This window comes from Notolepis coatsorum (genome assembly GCF_963971535.1).
Source record: "Notolepis coatsorum genome assembly, chromosome: 1".
NCBI classification, from domain to species: domain Eukaryota; kingdom Metazoa; phylum Chordata; class Actinopteri; order Aulopiformes; family Paralepididae; genus Notolepis; species Notolepis coatsorum.
In genome coordinates, this window is record NC_140165.1 from 170,269,589 (window position 1) to 170,290,891 (window position 21,303).

Here is a 21,303-nt window from a genome sequence, read left to right on the forward strand (position 1 = left end):
TGCTAGTAGGCAATTAATGTAGGATGGTAATAGTTATACCATTATAGTTATAACTTACAATATTGATTCAGCTAGTAGCTTATGAGGTCATGGCCGATGCATTACAATACCCCCCCTGCCAGAATTAAATAAGTACTTAAAACTAGAATCATTTAACAGTTGCATAACATGGCAACATTTTAACAGTAAACTAAATAATAATAATAATAAATAAATGATATAAATAGATGATTAACCTTTCAAGTGGAATTGATCACATCTTCTGAAGGAAATGGGGCCTCTGTAGCTGATCTAAGCAACGATAGTTCTTCCATGTGTAAAGCTAGTGCATGTACTATATATATACAGTGTTTTATTTTCAACTTCAGATGGCTATATGTAAGGCAAATATATCTAACTGAAAAACATTCTATTCACAACTTCTGGCTCTTTACCAGGTTTGATTCAAATATTAAAAGGGTCAGCATTTTGGAAGAAATGAAAGTTTTGGTCATGAATTAGTGTACTACAAACAAGCTCTTTCTTCTGAGTGGTTTTGTCTGCCAAGCAAGAGTGCTGGTCAATGCACCATAATTCAATCGACATTAGAGCAAAATGGCCTCTGTGTGAATATGGTCAATAGTATATACCAGCCAAATTTCCCTCGGGATGAATGAAGTATTTCTATTCTATTCTATCCACCATATTAGGTATTGTGTCTTGGGACGATTAAAAGGGGCCCCAAATTATTCTCGGGAAGTTATGTGAATCCAAAGCTCCTCAAGTCATCTACAAGCAGGATAAGAGAAAATATTCCTAGATACACTTTTATAGCTAGATCTTCTCTACACAATAGCCTAATCTACCAAATCAGTTTTGGGTTGTGCGAATATTTGTGGATACGTGGGTTAGCTAGCTAGTTGGTCTTGCACCATCATGGTTAAATATATAATGCCACAGACTACTGGTAAATACCCTGCTAACATTTATGCTCATGTGCCATCATGTCACAGAATTATTCACCAGCAGGTATGTACATTTTCTGCTTCCATGGTAACATTGGACAGGAAAAACTTTCTGAAAGTGCACTTGTAATTTAGATGTTGAGAGTTATTGAATTCCAAAAGTGTGAAAAGCTTTTTGCACATCCTAAGATGGGGCCCTGGGTTGGAGATCAATAGGATCATGAAGGTCCCATTGACTAGAAAAGTTCAAAGGGTTCTCTCATGGTCAAGCAAAACACAAGTTAAATACACAATATTACATGCTTTATTTAAAGATTCTTATCTACCATTTTATTTATATTGCACAAGGATGTCTCAACCATCCATGACCAAACCATCTTTGATGCTGCTGCAGGTCTGTGAAAGACGTCTCAGCAGCTTAATGAACAGAGCATAATGTGGTTATTAAAAAGGGGAAAAAAGAAGATAAACACAAAAAAGGAATGTGTAAGTAATGCAAAAGCAGTGCAAATGTTTTATAGAAAAACGAGCAAAAAAAAGCAAGATAAATTCTTTGTGGTACCACGAAGATGTGTGGTGTCCACTTGGATCTTGAATTCTTTCCTTTCTCCTAAAACACACGCTTGGTAGATTAAACTCCATTCACCCTTCACTGTGATGGCCCAGAGTACTAGTGTGCACTTGTAACTCAGCATCCGAGAGAAATACAACACCCCCAAACAGTATCAAAAGCAGAGAAAAAAGTAAATATACAAATATTTTGCAGAGAAAATACACTACAAAATGAATTAAAAAATTGTAACAAACATCGTCATTAGACATTATTCCTACGTCAACAGATGTACGTACATAAATCAAAAAAAGAAAAATGCCTGTTTCGTAATTTCATGTAAACAAATTATTATCTGTTAACTAGGCCCATTGCTAGTTTGGCAATCTGTCCTTCTTAAAAACGTGGATTTTTGGCTGCGGCGACAACATGCGACCAGTCTGTGTCCAAGGTAGTACCTATACCAAATAAAGTGCTAATAAACCACAGGCGATACACTGAAGGTACAGTATGTGGCATTTGCTCTGGGGCTAAGAAGAGATATGAAGAGGGCGTTCTGGTGATGCCGTTTCCCTGCTAAAAACACCAAGTCACACAGCTCTCCGTCTCGTCTCTGGATCTGCTGATCAGACCAATGGCAATCCTCATCGTTTTCCAATGTTGCTTCAAACAACTCCACACTCGTTTTGTTTTTAAATAAAAAATAATTCGTAGAGTATGAAATCAGTGTAATGAACTATTAAATGTCCATTCCCTGCAATTAGCGTTTGTTGTGTGTCAAAATAAATATATCCATGGACAACACTATCTTTAAGCTCGTTTTATCAGCAGAAACCTACACTGATATACTGAGCCATGTGGCAGGCCTTCTGATTACACTTCAGACAGTGAGACGGCGACCTCTCGACCCCCCCCCCCCCTCGATTCATGTTAACAACCCTTCATTTAAAAAAATGACACGTATTGTGTGAACACATAATCACAGCCTGGTCCCACAAATTATACATACTTCATTTCAACGCATCAAATAGTTCAGCTCAAAAAAAGAAAAAAACTCAGCAAGATGAAAAACAACAGTAAGAAGGATAACATAGAAAGCTTTAAATACAATAAATAGTTTTGTTCAGTTACTCGGAGAGACTGCAGAGCAGAAACAGTCCCTGGAGTGAAACAGTCTTGTTGCCTTAATAACCAGAACCTCATTTCTAAGCTCGATGGTCTTTTCCTAGTGTCACCAGAAGTTACATTCAGACACCACACTGTGGGAATGGAGGAAACACCAGTTCCTGCCCACCGCTCTCGCTCTCCCTCTCTCAATCACTCCCTCTTGTTGATTGTTAGCTCCAGCATCTCCATGAGACGTTCAGCAGAGAGGTTCATGATGTTCTCCTGGTCCTATAGAGACAATACGGTCTGTGGCTCCTAGACCTTGCTGACATAGTTGTTTGGGAAAAGACCCTGCTTCCCCCGGAGTCTTCCTATCCACCATCCGGATGCATCTGGTCAACAGAGAGGACTGGTTAGACGACATGTTCCATGTCCTGATATGTTACTGTGTTCATATCTTGATATTAGCTTGAGATCTATTGACCATTATTCACACAGGCGGCCATTGAATGTGGTCAATTACTAGCCCCACCCCCTCCTATTAGACAGTCTCCTCCCCACCGCATGTATATATTCTCTCCCCGCCGTATGTATATTTCTCTCCCACCCACCCCTCCTAATGTACAGTCTCCTCCCCACCGTATGTATATATTCTCTTCCCACCGTATGTATATTTCTCACCCACCCACCCCCTCCTAATGTACAGTCTCCTCCCCACCGTATGTATATACTCTGTCAGGATCTATGGGTAACAGTACTGTATATTTGCATATCGTATATGTCACAAATGGAACAGTACTAAATACCTGTATGTCCCTATGCCATAAATGTCATGATGTCATATGTTGTGTATGTCATAAATGTCACTATGAATTGAAAATGGGGGACCCTGATGTAAACAAGACAAACGTCTTTCTCAGGTCTGCATCCCCTTAACAATTGTATGTATTGAGCCGTACTGTATTGTACCCATTCTGCAATCTGTTAAATAAAGTTTTCATTCATTCCTCTGTGACATTGTATGTCTTGAGTGTTCTTATTATTATACAATTTTTTTTTAATCTTTTTTCCTCCTTTTTTCCGTTTTTCTCCCATCCCAATGTCAGTCGTTATGCCAATTCCCAATCCCCTTCCTGGTCGTTGCGCACTCTACCCCCTACCGTCGGTCTGGGAGGGCGGAGACTATCACATGCTTCCTCCGACACGTGTACCCAGCCCACCACTTCTTTTCACCTGGCAGCGCGGACTCTCACTGAGAGAGTGTAACGTGTGGAAGGTCACACTACCTCTCTTAGATCCTTCCCTCGCTGTGCAGGCGCCCCGACCGAACTGTAGGAGTCGCTGTCTACAACGACCCCGACCCACCCACCGGCTTCCCTCCCGCTGACTCTGCCAATCGAGCCAGTATGACGGCCGGCCAAGCCGGAAGCAACGCCGACAGCTGGATTCGATACCAGTGTCTCTTGCGTTGGTGACGAGCGCCTTGTCCGCTGCGCCACCCAGTGTTCTTATTTTCTAACAATTGTGTGTATAATTGTGTGTATATATCATTTTTGTGCCTGTCTTTTTTCTGTTGTGAAGCACTTTGAGCTGCAGTTTCTGTATGAAAGGTGCTATACAAATAAAGTTTATTATTATTATTATTATTATTATTGAGCCGTACTGTATTGTACCCATTCTGCAATCTGTTAATAAAGTTTTCAATCAATCTATTAAATTCAACATTACCATGTTTAAAATAGTAAGACCAAATGTGAATAATGTTGGGTCAAGCTAAATGTAATGTGGGGCGGACCCCTAGCTGTACAGCATTAGTGGGTCTGAATAGAGAAGTACCGAACACCCTTACCTATTTGTTATGCTACAAAATATGAAGTATTTAAAAATAGATTTATTTGTCCCAAGTTTTACGCAATGTACCCCATCAAACAGAAAATAAGTTTGTAGAAATGTATATGAAACAAATAAACATTAAAACAGAAATCCATAGTAGTACTTTATTGACGGAATTCACTTCATGTATAATAATAATAATCACATTTCAATCATACTGAAACATCTGCTGGCGTTACACTGTGACTACAACACTGACTGCATTGTGCCGTTATACTTATTCTAATGTAGACACATTAGATGATTAGATTATATGATGAATTGAAAATGGGGGACCCTGGTGGAAACAAGACGAAAGTCTTTCTCTGGTCTGCATCCCCTTAACAATTGTATGTATTGAGATGTACTGTACTGTACCCATTCTGCAATCTGTTAATAAACTTTTCAATCAATCAATCAACACGTGAATATGTCCAACCATAATTTAAGGTGTCTAACTGTATTCATTGTGCTCTAACTGTTTTTGTGATAACGTTGTGTAACTCGCTGACCCGTCTTGATTCTATATACTTTAATATTGACATTCAGTAGTGGGACATGGCGCTAGACTGTCGCCAGGGGGAGCTGGTGCGACGTTGGGCTGGTGAGAACAGGTGAGGAAGAGGCTGGCTGAAGGAGGAGCTGATACAGCGAGACGACCTCTTCATCGTTTTTCCAGTGAAGGAAGCAGACGTGTGGACCAAGAGCTCCTGATAATAAAGACACGCGAAATACGAGTCCTGCCACGGGGTGGGATAGTAACGTTGCATGCGAAAGTTTAGCTTCCCAGTATAGTGCTTAGGGTACGTTTGAACCAAGAAGAAGACGTTCGACTGCCGGACTGTACTGTGGATATTCCCCGCGCTGCGTTTAGGAATGTATAGGCGAAAGGCTAGGGCAGTGGTCACCAACCCGTCGATCGCGATCGACTGGTCGATCTTTGAGACTTTCCCTGTAGATCTTTCCCCGAAAAAAAAAGTTAAAAAAATAAAATAAAAAATTTCCCTGAGAGTCCACATTACAGTTCTACTTTTGTTTTGATGTTAAAAGTGATGCTGCACTTAGCACTGACTGCACTTAGCACTGACTGAGAAAGTCCACATTACAGTTCTACTTTTGTTTTGATGTTAAAAGTGATGCTGCACTTAGCACTGACTGCACTTAGCACTGACTGCACTTAGCACTGACTGAGAAAGTACACATTACAGTTCTACTTTATAAAATGCTAATTGTAAATATGTTTGTCAATGTTAATAATATGAGAAAGTCCACATTAGTTCTACTTTTGTTTTGATGTGAAAAGTGATGCTGCACTTAGCACTGACTGCACTTAGCACTGACTGAGAAAGTACACATTACAGTTCTACTTTATAAAATGCTAATTGTAAATATGTTTGTCAATGTTAACACTTTAATCGCCGATGACAAGTTTAGACGTCATTCCTAGCCATGCTCATTCTGCCGAAGACGCCATAACTCGTCTTTGATGTCAATATTTAAAAAATCTGTCATCGAAATCATATTTCCTTTCTGGAGCCCTGAGATGTACTGGTGAGCTCCACTCAACTGTCTAACGGTTCGAGAGCGCCATCTGGTGGCCGATCGGCCAAGAGGGAGGGGCGCGCCAAACAGTTAGTGCCCATCCATATGTGCTCCGGGCACTCGCGATCGGTAGCCGGACTCCATCTCAACACACTGGATGATCAATCGCTCGCCCTAACTCAATAAACAACGTTATTTGGACTTATATAGTATTATACAACCTGGAAATGGTTCATCAGGATCAACATCCCATAATCGAAAACGGTCTACTCCACGCTGATCGTCCAACGGCGCGAGGAACATACGGTAAGATTCAGTGTTATTTTCTAACCTATTCCATATAAACTGCTATGATGAACATATGACCCACACTAGACAAATGATATAACGCTGCCCACGGAATTATAAACGATCCCCCGCCCATCCGGTCATCATCAGATCATACGTAGATCATTCTAGAAGTACGTCCAGTTGACATTTTTCATCTCGCGCCGATCGCTACCAAACTGTATTTCATCATCAATATAATGCATTTAGGGCTATAAATCACGTTCTGAAGAAAGCTGCAGAAAACGATAAAAACATACTTATACTTTAGACCATATTTTAGTATGAGTATGTGAATGAAAAAGTTTAACGTTGCTACACCCTGAACAATACATATAGGACATTGAATGGGCCATAATAATGGCAATGTAGCAATAGAATTTAAAAAGTTATAGCCCTGCAAAGAAGGGGAACTTCTCCATAGACAAATAAAGCTGGCGAGGGATGGTAAATTATGAATTTAACCCATGGCGATCAAAGTGTTAATAATATGAGAAAGTCCACATTACAGTTCTACTTTTGTTTTGATGTGAAAAGTGATGCTGCATAAGATGACTGCACTTAGCACTGACTTAGAAAGTACATATTACAGTTCTACTTTGACGTTTTAATGTTGGACCAAAGCATTGCATGTAATTAGAATACAGGCAAATAAAAGTAATTTAGTTTAAAGTACAATCTTGGCTGTCTTTTTCTCTCAACGCTTCAATAGGTAGATCTTGCCTTCACCAAAAAAAAAAGTGATATTGGGCTTAAAAAGGTTGGTGACTACCGGGCTAGGGGGTCGCACTGACCACAGCTTAGCTTCAAGTATAGGCCTGTTAGCCCAGTTAGCTCACGCGTCGCTCCACCGTCTCCCAGCTACGCAGCAGACTACTGGACCGCACCCGCCTCCAGCATTCTCCTAGCCTGCCTAACGTCAGCCCAGCCAGCCCCCTTTCTATCACAGGTGACAACCACGGGACCGTTCAACGGCCGTCTCGCGTCACAGACATTCGTTGCGGGAGCAGGCCAGCACTCGGTTGGTACACTCACACCAGGTACTGTTAGCGCTCCAAGTGCTCTGGAACATTATCGGCGAAGAGAATAAATACTTTGAGCTGGCACGTGCACCAGTGACTAGGGGCGCCCCAACGTTTGTTGTTTTAGGTAATGCCAGCTTAGATAGGCTTTTTGTTTCAACTGTGGGCCCACTTACTTTTCTGGTTACATGTGTTGTGTGATTAAGTTGTGCAGACAGCACTAAGGTATATTGATAATTTTTCCCATTGAATAGCTTGCGGAGCTCGCCATTACCCTCTCTCTCCCTACGGGTGAATGAAAAGAATATTAACCCTTACGGGGACCTGTTTCATTACCGTGGAGTGTAAGATCCAAGTGCCATGCATTGTGCCGTGTATTGAATGCATGCCCGCTTTATATAAAAGGAGAGGCATAGAAATGGGATCATTGTGTGTGTGTCAATTACTGTGAATGTGTATTACTGCTTAACCCCTTCTTCTCTACGGTCTATGTGCAATTGGGGCAGGTGCTCTATACAGGTCTTCACCAGTCAACAAGGAAATGTACTGCTTTGGGGAGAAATTATATTATTTACCATCACTGCCACCGGGTGTGAGAGGGTGTGTGACGTATTAAGGGGAGTGCGGGTGTTTGAGGAAATACTACGGTCGCCCGGGAGGGCAAGAAGGACCAGTGTAGAACCCCTAGGTTAGTAAATCCTAGGCCCCATCCATCCCTCTGCTAAATCCCAATTCTAATACTCTTACACTACAGTCGGGGGCTCAGCCGGACCCAGATCTGCTGTGCTCCCACTACCTGGTGACAGTTCATATCCACTCCCATAAAGTAGGGATAATCCACCCTTCTACACTAAGAATACGTATTTAACATAGAGATCATTTAATTAAATCAAATTAATGTAACTTTTATGTTTCTCGTGATTGTAATACCTTCCTTGATGATGTCGATAACGTCATCAGCGTTGAAACTGAGCTCGTCCGTGTCCTGGGCGTCGTACGCGTACAGGGCTTTGCACTGGGGCACCTGGGGCTTGGGTTTGGGTGCAGGCTTGGGTCGCCCCCCTCCAGGAGCAGGCCTGCTGGCTGAGGGTCTATGAGCTCTTGACAAACACAAGTGGAGAGAAGGAGACCATGGGACCGTTAGCATGAAGCAGATCAACCTTATCCACACGGTGGCCATTTTGCTCTTATGTCATGCTCAGGTTGGGATTCCTTTCCAGGAATTATACATTCTTCATTTCAATGTCAAATCAAATAGTTCAGCAAAAAAAAGAGAAACTCAGCAAGATGAAAAAAAAACAGTTCTGTTCCATTTTGCTCTTATGTCATGTTCAGGAAAGGAGAGGAATCCCAACCTGAGCATGACATAAGAGTAAAATGGCCGCCGTGTGACTATGGTCAGTCGAAGGCGATCATGTGAGAAAAGGCTCTAAAGTTACAGCAGAGTGTTTGTTATGACGGTTTCATGGAAGACATCCAAGATATGGACACACACACAGTTACGTACGTAGAGGTGGAAAGAGTACTGGCATGATATTACTCAAGTAAAAGTGTTGTTACTTCAGTGAAATTATATTAAAGTTGGAATAAGAGTACTTGTCTAGAAAGGTATTCAGAGTAGCATACTAAACTCGTCCTTTGTTACTTTAATGAGTGAAAATCGTTAAGAATTTGAGTGTGTTCCAGAATTGCCGACATTAAGCGATCACTTCCTCTTGATATGGTCTTTGTAGAGACTTATATCTACTTATATAAGTCCAAGGTTTGGCTATAAATCTTATTTTAATCATACCATCAAAGCTAGTATCAGTTATGAGAGGCCAGAATGACTGTGGTTATATTGTAAATGAAAGACCTAATTGTACTCCGTATTCAAATAAAACCTATTCAAGTACAACTAGGAGTAAATACTTTTCCCCCCAACTATAAGTAAAAGCGCAGTTTAAAATACTTTTGAAAATGTTTATTTAACTAGTAATTGTAATACTAGAGTAATTGTAATGAGTTTACTTTCCACCTCTGTCTGCAAGTCACATTTGGATAAAGGTCTCTACCTTATGCAGATAACAGCTATGTTATACTGTAGCTATGTAAATACTATGTGTTGTTTATGCGTCTGGTCTCTGCATGAGCATGTTATTCATGAATCAACCACAAGGTGGGGATCTACTAAATGGTATGCTTCATGTTGCTGGAACTGAACTACTAAACACTGTCCTTGGGTTCTGCATTTCACAAGGCTTCTCAGAGTGAAGGGCGGTGATGTAGAATTAGTTTAGCAGTGAATGACTCAGGTCGTAGTCATCTTCTGTTCTCAACTCCCAGTCATCATAGTAAATAAACACAGGGCCAGTTATACAGGACCACTGAAATATTTAGATGTGTTCAAAACAATGAATGCATTGCAATGAATGAAAAAAGAAAACATTAGTTCAACACAGATGACTGCTAAAATAAACAAATACACAAAACCAGAGGATAAACCACTTATAACTCAAGCATTTAGGTTAGTTGTTTACCATAACTGACGCCAGACCAGTTTTGAGCCCACTAATTTGCAAGCAGTGAAGCGGTGACCAAATACATCCAGTTGACCCGTGAACGCCAACGTCTTACTGGGGTCTGACATTCACATTCACCAGAGGAGAACATGAGAGACATAGTGTCCTCCAATCAGAGGAGGGGCTTCGCCAGGGGAGGATCAGAGGGGCGGGGGGGCTTGGGTTGTATTGACATTCTGTTAGTCTCTATTGATCATCTGTTATGTCTCCATCATGAATTATATGTGAGCATTCATTCTGTTGTCTCATCTTTGGCTTTCTTAGCATCACAAAACAGTATAGTATAGTATAGTATAGTATAGTATAGTATAGTATAGTATAGTATAGTATAGTGCCCTGCAGAAGCTAACCGCAGTAACATGTTTTTTCAAAATGTTGTTCTAAGTTAAATTTAATCTGTTTTATCTTGTGACAAAGTTAAATCTTGCTCTGTTTTAGAGAGAAAATGGTAAAAAGAATTGCAGTAACAACAAAATCACTGGATAGTCAAATAACTTTAAAGCCATTTTCCTCAGTGTCACTGTTAGCGTAGTTACTGCGGTCAGCTTCTGCAGGGCAGTACAGTAAGTACAGTAAGTACAATGTGGGGACATCCCACCTTACTAGGACAATGCATTTTAAATGTATCCCAAATAGGTAGTGTAAACAATACACTTGTAGGAAAAAGTAGGGGAACGTGACACAAATCCAATGATCTCCTGAGTGCCCACTGGGTTTAGCCTTCCTCTGATGTCACCATTAGTAGCTAGACATCTACAAGCTGAGAAAAGGAGCAACTAGATACCATGAAGGGTTCTCCCCAAATGATGTAACAGAGGCACTCTGACACCTTTGTTGCCGACCACACCGGGGCGACTCGTGGCTAAATCCTGGGGAGAACCCTGTCATGTTAGTGAGAGCTGGGCCCTGAACCTCCACCCAACACACCGCACACGCTCCAACTCACATTCCTCCGTTTGAAGCTGTCCGTCTGCCTCCATTACTACAAAAGGAAATTATAAGCCAAATTATAGCATCACAGTGCATGTACGTGAGTGAATGTGTGTGTGTGTGTGTGTGTGTGTGTGTGTGTGTGTGTGTGTGTGTGTGTGTGTGTGTGTGTGTGTGTGTGCGAGAGAGAGAGCAAGGGTTTTGTATGTCACTGTCCACACATGTATATGATGATGGCACATTGTTAAGTGAGGCACTCTGCCATAGTAACAAACACACTAATAAACAGTCTTTGTATTTGCAAATGATTACAGCGCGTTTACCAAGTCAAAGTGTAAATAAGCATTAAGTTAATATTATTATCTGTGTAGTATGTGGACAGTGTGCATGTGCTCCTCACCCTGCAGCCCCCTGCTCAGGGACCTTCAGACAGTCCAGGTTGGGCTGAGGCTTGTTGCCGCTCCGCTCCTTTAGCTGGTTCACGTTGCTGGGCAGGAAGGGGCGGTCCTTAGTGCCAGACGACGGAGGCCTCTGGTTGGAATGCTGCGAGGAGTTCTTCTGATTGGCCGCGTGGTTGCTGTTTTTCACTCCGCCATTCTGGTGTGCGACTGGAGGGAGGAAGGGATGCAGAGGGGTCATGTTGAAGATGATCCACAGAGGTCCAGGACAAAGAAAGGATCATGGTAGTTTGATGGTACCAGTATAAATACTTTATCATCGTGCTGCCATGGTAAAAGTCATGTATCGCCAGAATTTAGAAATCTTTAAGAAGAAATCTTTTTTTTCAATAAAAAAAATATATATATATTTATTGCACCAAGACTACATAAAAAAATAATCTGAAATAACATAGTATAATCCAATTGACCACCATGGAATTTCTTTTGGTAATTTGGTCATCATGTTTTTTTTGGTAAGTAATCTAATCTAATCCATTCAAATGGCGTATTATAACCACTGGGCGGTTACAGTACCTGGAGGTCCTGGTGCGACGCGCGAGGGCACGTTCTGGTGGGTCTTGGACTGGGTGGAGCGGCCCTGAGCGAAGGTCCTCTTAGTGGGGCCTGTGTGGATGAGATCCTCAAGTCAGTGAGCAAAACAGCAGAGGAAAAAAACAGCAAAGCCACAGAGATTCATAACAACGGTACCCACAGTACCAGGCCGCAAGTTCCCATGGCTTCTGGCCTTGGTGTACGGTTTATGTTCTTCCGGTCGGGGATACTCACGGGTGTTCTTGGCAAGTCCCGGGCCAATGCTGACCTGCAGTGTTTTGCCGGAGGGCTTCAGTACAGCGCTGTCTCCCTGACCCTGGACAAACATCACCTGCCGGGACCCGCCTCCACTCAGGAAGCCCCAGTTCTCCTTCTTAAGCTTCAGTTCCAGTCTGAGGAGCAGCACATACAACATATTACACACTGCTGCGTACACCTCCAAGCACAATGTACATTTACATTGAGTCATTTAGCTGACGCTTTCATTCAAAGCGACTTACAAGTTCTGTACAACAAGTCAGCAGGAAGGGTACAACTCTGGCAGCTAAAGGTACAGTAAGTAAGATTGTTCGTCCAACAGTGTCGAACTTGAGTGGATAGTAATTGATTCACTCCATCAGTAGCCTTTAACCAGTTGAAACACACGTACTCAGAATGTACTCACTAGATGCGTGGTACAGAATGATGTAGGACTCGTACAAACTCGTACCTACAGTACACCTGACTCCTGTCCGTCCGATAGCTAAACCCCTCGATCCATTAAGAACAACTCCCTAAGACATGGAAGTCTGTCAACATTCTTCCTCTTCATTAGGCTGACTATCCTACTGGAGTGACTTGAACAATGACCACTGTATCTTGAGGCTGTTGTGCCAAGATATTCCTGGAACACTTGACTTGAAGTATCCAAGATGACAAGCTCTCCTTTAGGGCCTCATTTAGCACTTACGTGGTACCAAACTTGAGGGGTAGCTTCCTCTGGGTCTTCTCCTCGAACCTGCGCGCCAGTAAGCTGAGGAACTCGGTCTTGAACATGCACTCCAGCAGGCTGTCGTACTCCTGCTCGTGGAGGACCAGCAGGTCATCCTGCATCGTACTGAGGAGGAGGAGGGCAAGAACCATCAGTGTCGTTCACTTGTTTAACTGCCGTTATACAACAACCACCTGGCAGCGCCTCCGCTGGTCCGGCTTCACGGGAAATTAGAATCGTCCTGATAGTCTGAATTAGCCTCGCTTGACATTTAACGACATACTGTAGACTTGTGGCTTTGGAGTCGGTGTGAGGGGTTGTGGGTAATTCGATCCACACGCAGGGGGGTCTGGGGGGAAGCATGCCCATAAAGAGATGCACACCCCCCCCCCCCCAGTGAAATAGGACTTTACCCTGATGAGCTTTTTACAACCCCTGCTTTCCCTCTCTCTGCACCACCTGGTTCATATTACCCACAACCCCCCTCTCGCACTGACTCAAAAGCCACATGTCTGTACCCAATTGCTCTTAAGATCTATACCTAAGAGAAAAAGGCCTTCTACAATATTCCCATCAAGAACAAAGGCCTCTGTAACTCATCGATAACAGAGCTAGTGAAATGCTCCTTTAATTGGCATCATACTGTGTAGTAAACTCTTGTACGTTCATTCATTCATTCATTAGACTCTTTTGACTGCATGTTATTTTTGTGCTGCTTTTAACCACGTTGTTGAGATGTGGACCAAATACGTTTTCACAGAGCCTTCCTCCACACAAAGGAACAGATATATATATTATATATATATATAATATATATATGTATATCTATACGAGGGGTGGTTTTAGTCCGTCCCATATGCTTGTAATACCCTGTGTGACATTTACAGAAACATGGGCACTTGTGTGATTAAAAATCCAGACTGGAACTTTGGAGTATGTTCTCTTTTTGCCTACAGTTTTAAACGGTGGGTCTGGTCACTCTTCAGTCTCTGTTGTGTGTATGTATGTGGTCTTTGTGTCGTTTTTAAGACCCGTACCATTACCCTGCCTCTCACAAAGTGTCCCCCTAGTTCATTCTAGCACAGGCAATGCACCTTGTGTAAGAACAAAGTATATGTGCACAGATATGATAATTAATACTGGAAGTGCAAATGTAATCAATTCTGGCATTGACCAAATGTATGATCAACACCATTTGTAGTCACATAATATGACACTGTATACTTTTACCTATATCTGTATATATTCCATACATACTCTTATTAGTTAAACCACTGGCTAGTATTGTTTACTATCATGGTGTATTCATACTTGTACCACTGTATATAATAATACTGTACATACGTTAGCTTAGCGGGGTGAGTGGTAGGGCTGGGGGAAAGAAATCAATAGAGTGATTGATTGAGACACTTTACTGTTACATTTGCTCTGATTGGATGCCAAACTTATTTTTGTTGTACTATACTTGTGCTGTATAATCACAATACATTTGAATCTAATCTAATATATCGCAAAATTTATATCGATATATTAATTTATATATGTATATGTTATTATATCGATACAGTGATGCCAATTATCAATATTTAAAATATATTATATAAATATATACTTATTTTTTTCTTTCTTGACAATCCCATTTTGTTTCAATAAAAATTATTGGCGTGAGATGAACAGACTGAACGTTATCTTATTGGGGACATCATTTGCAGTTGAAAAAAGGTAATATATTGTAATAATATATCGGTGACTCTTCTTAGTTCCTACCTGAGAGACACTGCCAGGATCTTCTCCACCTCTATCCTCCTCTTCAGCACCTCCGTCACCTGTCCTTTCTCTGGACCCTGCTTCACCTTCTCCCTCCCGATTAGGTACACACACTTCGGGGTCAGGATCAGGTCCCTCTTGATTCCCTAAATACAGCAAAGGAGAAGATATCGGTTAATCTCTTGGTTCTCCTTGCAGGAATAGCCGACTGTAAGTGAGGGGAAACGGGGTCGTCGACAGAGCCCACCTTGAAGCGACGGTCGTATTTGGTCACTTTGTCAGCGAAGTCTATCTTTTCCCTCTTGCCCAGGAACTGTCGCAGCTCCGGCCGGTCCTCCATACCCAGGTAGTCCCCCACGAAGTTCCTGTTCAGGCTGTGTCTCCGCCTCTCCTTCCGGTTCACCAGGAGGTCAGAGGCTGAGAGAGAGAGAAAGAGAGAGATGGAGACATACAGCAAAGCAGCAGGTTTGTTGGTCCAGAAAAGTTCCCCCACTCTCTACCGACCACAGTTCTCTGTGGAGGCTGTAATTTCACCTGGAGGTCAGGTGTAGGTGTAGGTGTGTGTGTGTGTGTGTGTGTGTGTGTGTGTGTGTGTGTGTGTGTGTGTGTGTGTGTGTGTGTGTGTGTGTGTGTGTGTGTGTGCATCTGCATCTGCGCAGCTATTGTGGATTTGCACATGTTGTATTAAAGACACAGATGGACAGAAAGAAAGAAAGAAAGAAAGAAAGAAAGAAAGAAAGAAAGAAAGAAAGAAAGAAAGAAAGAAAGAAAGAAAGACAGACACTCACCTTCTTCCCTCATCTGGACGTACTTCTTGCGGGCCACATACTTCCTCCAGGCCTTCTGGATGGCCCTGGCGTAGCCGTCGAACTTACGCTCCCTCGTCTCCTCCAGTAAGAAGAGCTGTGGAGACGAGAGACAGGCTGAGCAACCTGAAACACAACCTGAGACACAAGCTGAGACACAACCTGAGACACAAGCTGAGACACAACCTGAGACACAAGCTGAGATACAACCTGAAACACAACCTGAGACACAAGCTGAGACACAAGCTGAGACACAAGCTGAGACACAAGCTGAGACACAACCTGAGACACAAGCTGAGACACAACCTGAGACACAAGCTGAGACACAACCTGAAACACAACCTGAGACACAAGCTGAGACACATCCTGAGACACAACCTGAGACACAACCTGAGACACAAGCTGAGACACAACCTGAAACACAACCTGAGACACAACCTGAGATACAACCTGAAACACAACCTGAGACACAAGCTGAGACACAACCTGAGACACAAGCTGAGACACAAGCTGAGACACAACCTGAGACACAAGCTGAGACACAACCTGAGACACAAGCTGAGACACAACCTGAAACACAACCTGAGACACAAGCTGAGACACATCCTGAGACACAAGCTGAGACACAACCTGAGACACAACCTGAGACACAAGCTGAGACACAACCTGAGACACAAGCTGAGACACAACCTGAGACACAAGCTGAGACACAACCTGAGACACAAGCTGAGACACAAGCTGAGACACAACCTGAGACACAACCTGAGACACAACTTGAGACACAAGCTGAGACACAACCTGAGACACAACCTGAGACACAAGCTGAGACACAACCTGAGACACAAGCTGAGACACAACCTGAGACACAAGCTGAGACACAACCTGAGACACAAGCTGAGACACAACTTGAGACACAACCTGAGACACAACCTGAGACACAACCTGAGACACAACTTGAGACACAACTCAACCTGAGACACATCTCAACCTGAAACTAAGGCTGTCAATCGATTAAAATATTTAATCTGATTAATCGCATGATTGTCCATAGTTAACTCGCAAATGAATCACATATTATTTTATCTGTTCTAAATCTACCTTAAACTGATCTTTTTCAAGTTTTAATACTCTTATCAACATGAGTCGACAAATGCTTGCTTTATGCAAAAAATGCACGTTTATTTATTGCCACAATGAGAAATACTGTCCAGAATCTTCAAGTAACTAAGATGTGCAAACTGCATTGTAAAGAAATTAAACAATGAATAAAGTGTGCACCCCCTGCTCCACCCCCCCCCCCCCCCCCCCCCCCTCTATGACGAGCTGCTAGGGCTGGACTTCTGGACTTGAACTTTGTGCTGCACTGTATCCATGTCCCCAACCACTGCACTTTACAGTCTTATTGTTGTCTCACTGTTCTGTCCTGTTTTGCACTTTATAATTATTTATGTACTGTTGTGTTGTTCTTAATTGTGAAAAAAAAGCATACACTGTAAATGTCGAATCACGTTCCATTTGTACTACAATATGGTGAATAAAGTAATCTGAAATAATAGGGGAAAGAAAAAGTTAGGAACTTGTTACATTCACCCACACAAGGGACCCCCTCTCTCTCACACACTCTCCCAGATCTTTCTCGTTTGCCCCTTCCTCATCCTCATATATATATATTATAAAAAAAAAAAAAAAAAAAAAGATTATTCTTTTATTAAAACGTTAATCTCGCTATAAAAGAAATAGTGGCGTTAACAGAATTTTGCGTTAACACATTAATACCGCGTTATCTTTGACAGCCTTACAGCTGAAACACATCTCAACCTGAGACACAACCTGAGACACAACCTGAGACACAGCTCAACCTGAGACACAGCTCAACCTGAGACACAACCTGAGACACAACCTGAGACACAACCTGAGACACAGCTCAACCTGAGACACAACCTGAGACACAACCTGAGACACAGCTCAACCTGAGACACAACCTGAGACACAACCTGAGACACAGCTCAACCTGAGACACAACCTGAGACACAACCTGAGACACACCCTGAGATGCAGCTCAACCTGAGACACAACCTGAGACACAACCTGAGACACACCCTGAGATGCAGCTCAACCTGAGACACAACCTGAGACACAACCTGAGACACAGCTCAACCTGAGACACAACCTGAGACACAGCTCAACCTGAGACACAATCTGAGACACAACCTGAGACACAACCTGAGACACAGCTCAACCTGAGACACAACCTGAGACACAACCTGAGACACAGCTCAACCTGAGACACAACCTGAGACACAGCTCAACCTGAGACACAGCTCAACCTGAGACACAACCTGAGACACAACCTGAGACACAACCTGAGACACAACCTGAGACACAGCTCAACCTGAGACACAACCTGAGACACAACCTGAGACACAACCTGAGACACAACCTGAGACACAACCTGAGACACAACCTGAGATGCAGCTCAACCTGAGACACAACCTGAGACACAACCTGAGACACAACCTGAGACACATCTCACCCTGAGACACAACCTGAGACACAGCTCAACCTGAGACACAACCTGAGACACAGCTCAACCTGAGACACAACCTGAGACACAACCTGAGACACAACCTGAGACACAACCTGAGACACAAGCTGAGACACAACCTGAGACAAAACCTGAGACACAGCTCAACCTGAGACACAACCTGAGACACAACCTGAGACGCAGCTCAACCTGAGACACAACCTGAGACACAGCTCAACCTGAGACACAACCTGAGACACAGCTCAACACAATGCAACACCATACCTCAGAGTACCTGCCCAAAGACCAGACAAACAAGGAGAGGACTGGCATCACAGCTGGACTACACAAACAAGGAGAGGACTGGCATCACAGCTGGACTACACAAACAAGGAGAGGACTGGCATCACAGCTGGACTACACAAACAAGGAGAGGACTGGCATCACAGCTGGACTACACAAACAAGGAGAGGACTGGCATCACAGCTGGACTACACAAACAAGGAGAGGACTGGCATCACAGCTGGACTACACAAACAAGGAGAGGACTGGCATCACAGCTGGACTACACAAACAAGGAGAGGACTGGCATCACAGCTGGACTACACAAACAAGGAGAGGACTGGCATCACAGCTGGACTACACAAACAAGGAGAGGACTGGCATCACAGCTGGACTACACAAACAAGGAGAGGACTGGCATCACAGCTGGACTACACAAACAAGGAGAGGACTGGCATCACAGCTGGACTACACAAACAAGGAGAGGACTGGCATCACAGCTGGACTACACAAACAAGGAGAGGACTGGCATCACAGCTGGACTACACAAACAAGGAGAGGACTGGCATCACAGCTGGACTACACAAACAAGGAGAGGACTGGCATCACAGCTGGACTACACAAACAAGGAGAGGACTGGCATCACAGCTGGACTACACAAACAAGGAGAGGACTGACATCACAGCTGGACTACACAAACAAGGAGAGGACTGGCATCACAGCTCGACTACACAAACAAGGAGAGGACTGGCATCACAGCTGGACTACACAAACAAGGAGAGGACTGGCATCACAGCTCGACTACACAAACAAGGAGAGGACTGGCATCACAGCTGGACTACACAAACAAGGAGAGGACTGGCATCACAGCTGGACTACACAAACAAGGAGAGGACTGACATCACAGCTGGACTACACAAACAAGGAGAGGACTGGCATCACAGCTCGACTACACAAACAAGGAGAGGACTGGCATCACAGCTCGACTACACAAACAAGGAGAGGACTGGCATCACAGCTCGACTACACAAACAAGGAGAGGACTGGCATCACAGCTGGACTACACAAACACATCTCCGCTGCAGCCGGTTCACGGAGGATCTGTTGTTGATATTTAGGACTATTGGCATGAGGGCGGTTCCATGGAAACATTGGTCTGTTTATACAGAAACAGAGCCATCTTTCCTTTGATCAGTAGGAAGAGAGTTGTCGAAAAAGATTTCTCAGTCCTGGGACTATGGTGATGTACTTTATATAAGCATGCTGCGGCCTCAACCCTTCAGCCCTCAGATTCATCACTAATGATAGATATGACACTCATCACTGTGTCCTTTATGAGAAGGTTGGTTGGGCCTCACTGACAATTCTTTTTAAGGCCCTTATTGGTAAACTACCTCCTTATATCACATCATTATTGGAATGGAATTTTGGAACCTATGGAACCTGTTCTAGTGACTGGCTTAAGGTCTTAAGGTCCCTCGAGTTTGCTCGGAACAGGGTAAATCTGCATTTTGCTATGATGCCCCTAGCTCATGGAAGTAATTAAAGATAACTTGAGATTATCCCCTCTGTTGCAGAGTTTAAAACATTGATCTCCAACCTTTGTAAATCAAGTTGTACATGTTTTAATTGATTGTTATCCTTACTTGTCTTATTGTTATGATTTTATATTCTGTGATTTGATATGCCTTTTTGGCTTAACTCTGTGTTTTGTTTAACTGTATGTTTTGCTTAACTCTGTACTGTATGTACACTTGACGTGACTGTAAATGAGGGAAACCTCAGTTGCCTTTCGAGTTTAAATAAAGGTTTGAAATGAAATGTTACACTCCTAACATTAAAACGTTGGTCTCCATTTATGTTACACTCCTAACATTAAAACATTGGACTCTGTTTATGTTACACTCCTAACATTAAAACGTTGGTCTCCATTTATGTTACACTCCTAACATTAAAACATTGGACTCTGTTTATGTTACACTCCTAACATTAAAACGTTGGTCTCCATTTATGTTACACTCCTAACATTAAAATGTTGGTCTCTGTTTATGTTACACTCCTAACATTAAAACATTGGTCTCTGTATGTTACACTCCTAACATTAAAACATTGGTCTCTGTATGTTACACTCCTAACATTGAAACGTTGGTCTCTGTTTACAGTATGTTACACTCCTAACATTGAAACGTTGGTCTCTGTTTACAGTATGTTACACTCCTAACATTAAAACATTGGTCTCTGTATGTTACACTCCTAACATTGAAACGTTGGTCTCTGTTTACAGTATGTTACACTCCTAACATTAAAACATTGGTCTCTGTATGTTACACTCCTAACATTGAAACGTTGGTCTCTGTTTACAGTATGTTACACTCCTAACATTAAAACGTTGGTCTCGGTTTATGTTGTTTACACTCCTAACATTAAAGAGCACAGTGTCTACAGTACTGAGTGTCTCTATGTACAGTCAATGTAGTGGCTCTATCTGACCGTTCCAGTGTGGTTGGAATGTGGGCAGGGACACAGATTCCAGTTTCTGCACAAACACACACAAGCAAGCGGGCAGACAAGACAGACAGAAGTTCCACAAATCATGTTCAACCCAGATTCGGCACAAACAAGGCCAAGGGTCTAAACACGTTTCGCAATTATGCCACATCAATGTGGACCGCCCTACCCACAGCCGTAAAAAAAAATGTAATCCCTACCCACCTTCAAAACCGCTCTCAAAGAGCACCTACGGGAGGCTGCAATTCAAAACTGGCCCCCATAAATGTTCAAACCCAACCCCCCAACCCCCTCCTAATGTCCTCCCCCTCGTATGTATATATTATTTGTTAGGATCTCTGGTTAACAGTACTGTATATTTGCATATCTTGTATGTCACAATATTTGTATGTCATGTATTGTCATAAATGTCATGATATATATCTGTATATCTGTATGGCCCCCGTAAATGTACAAACTCCCCCCCCTCCTAATGTAATTTCCTCCCCCTTGTATGTATATATTTTCTGTTAGGATTTTCTGTTATGATAACAGTACTGTATATTTGCATATCTTGTATGTCAAAAATGTAACAGTACTGTATACCTGTATGTCAGAAA

At 42.7% G+C, this 21,303-nt stretch overlaps 1 protein-coding gene across 2 annotated transcripts in view; it reads right to left on the reverse strand.

Annotated features, from left to right (window-relative positions):
* Positions 1–1,237: 1,237 nt before the first annotated feature.
* Positions 1,238–21,303, reverse strand: part of myo1ea (myosin IEa) — a 176,467-nt gene continuing 156,401 nt past the window's right edge. Inside the window, exons 20-29 of one of the 2 annotated variants that reach the window (XM_084334682.1) lie at positions 15,373–15,487; positions 14,832–15,001; positions 14,585–14,730; positions 12,797–12,943; positions 12,082–12,239; positions 11,830–11,919; positions 11,256–11,463; positions 10,872–10,907; positions 8,295–8,464; positions 1,238–2,993 (exon numbers count right to left, since the gene is read on the reverse strand). In XM_084334682.1, the coding sequence (XP_084190808.1) occupies positions 2,917–2,993; positions 8,295–8,464; positions 10,872–10,907; positions 11,256–11,463; positions 11,830–11,919; positions 12,082–12,239; positions 12,797–12,943; positions 14,585–14,730; positions 14,832–15,001; positions 15,373–15,487 (1,317 nt within the window). In that variant the 3' untranslated portion in view covers positions 1,238–2,916. The remainder of the gene's footprint in view (positions 2,994–8,294; positions 8,465–10,871; positions 10,908–11,255; positions 11,464–11,829; positions 11,920–12,081; positions 12,240–12,796; positions 12,944–14,584; positions 14,731–14,831; positions 15,002–15,372; positions 15,488–21,303) is intronic. The other variant, XM_084334683.1, reaches the window with a different exon arrangement.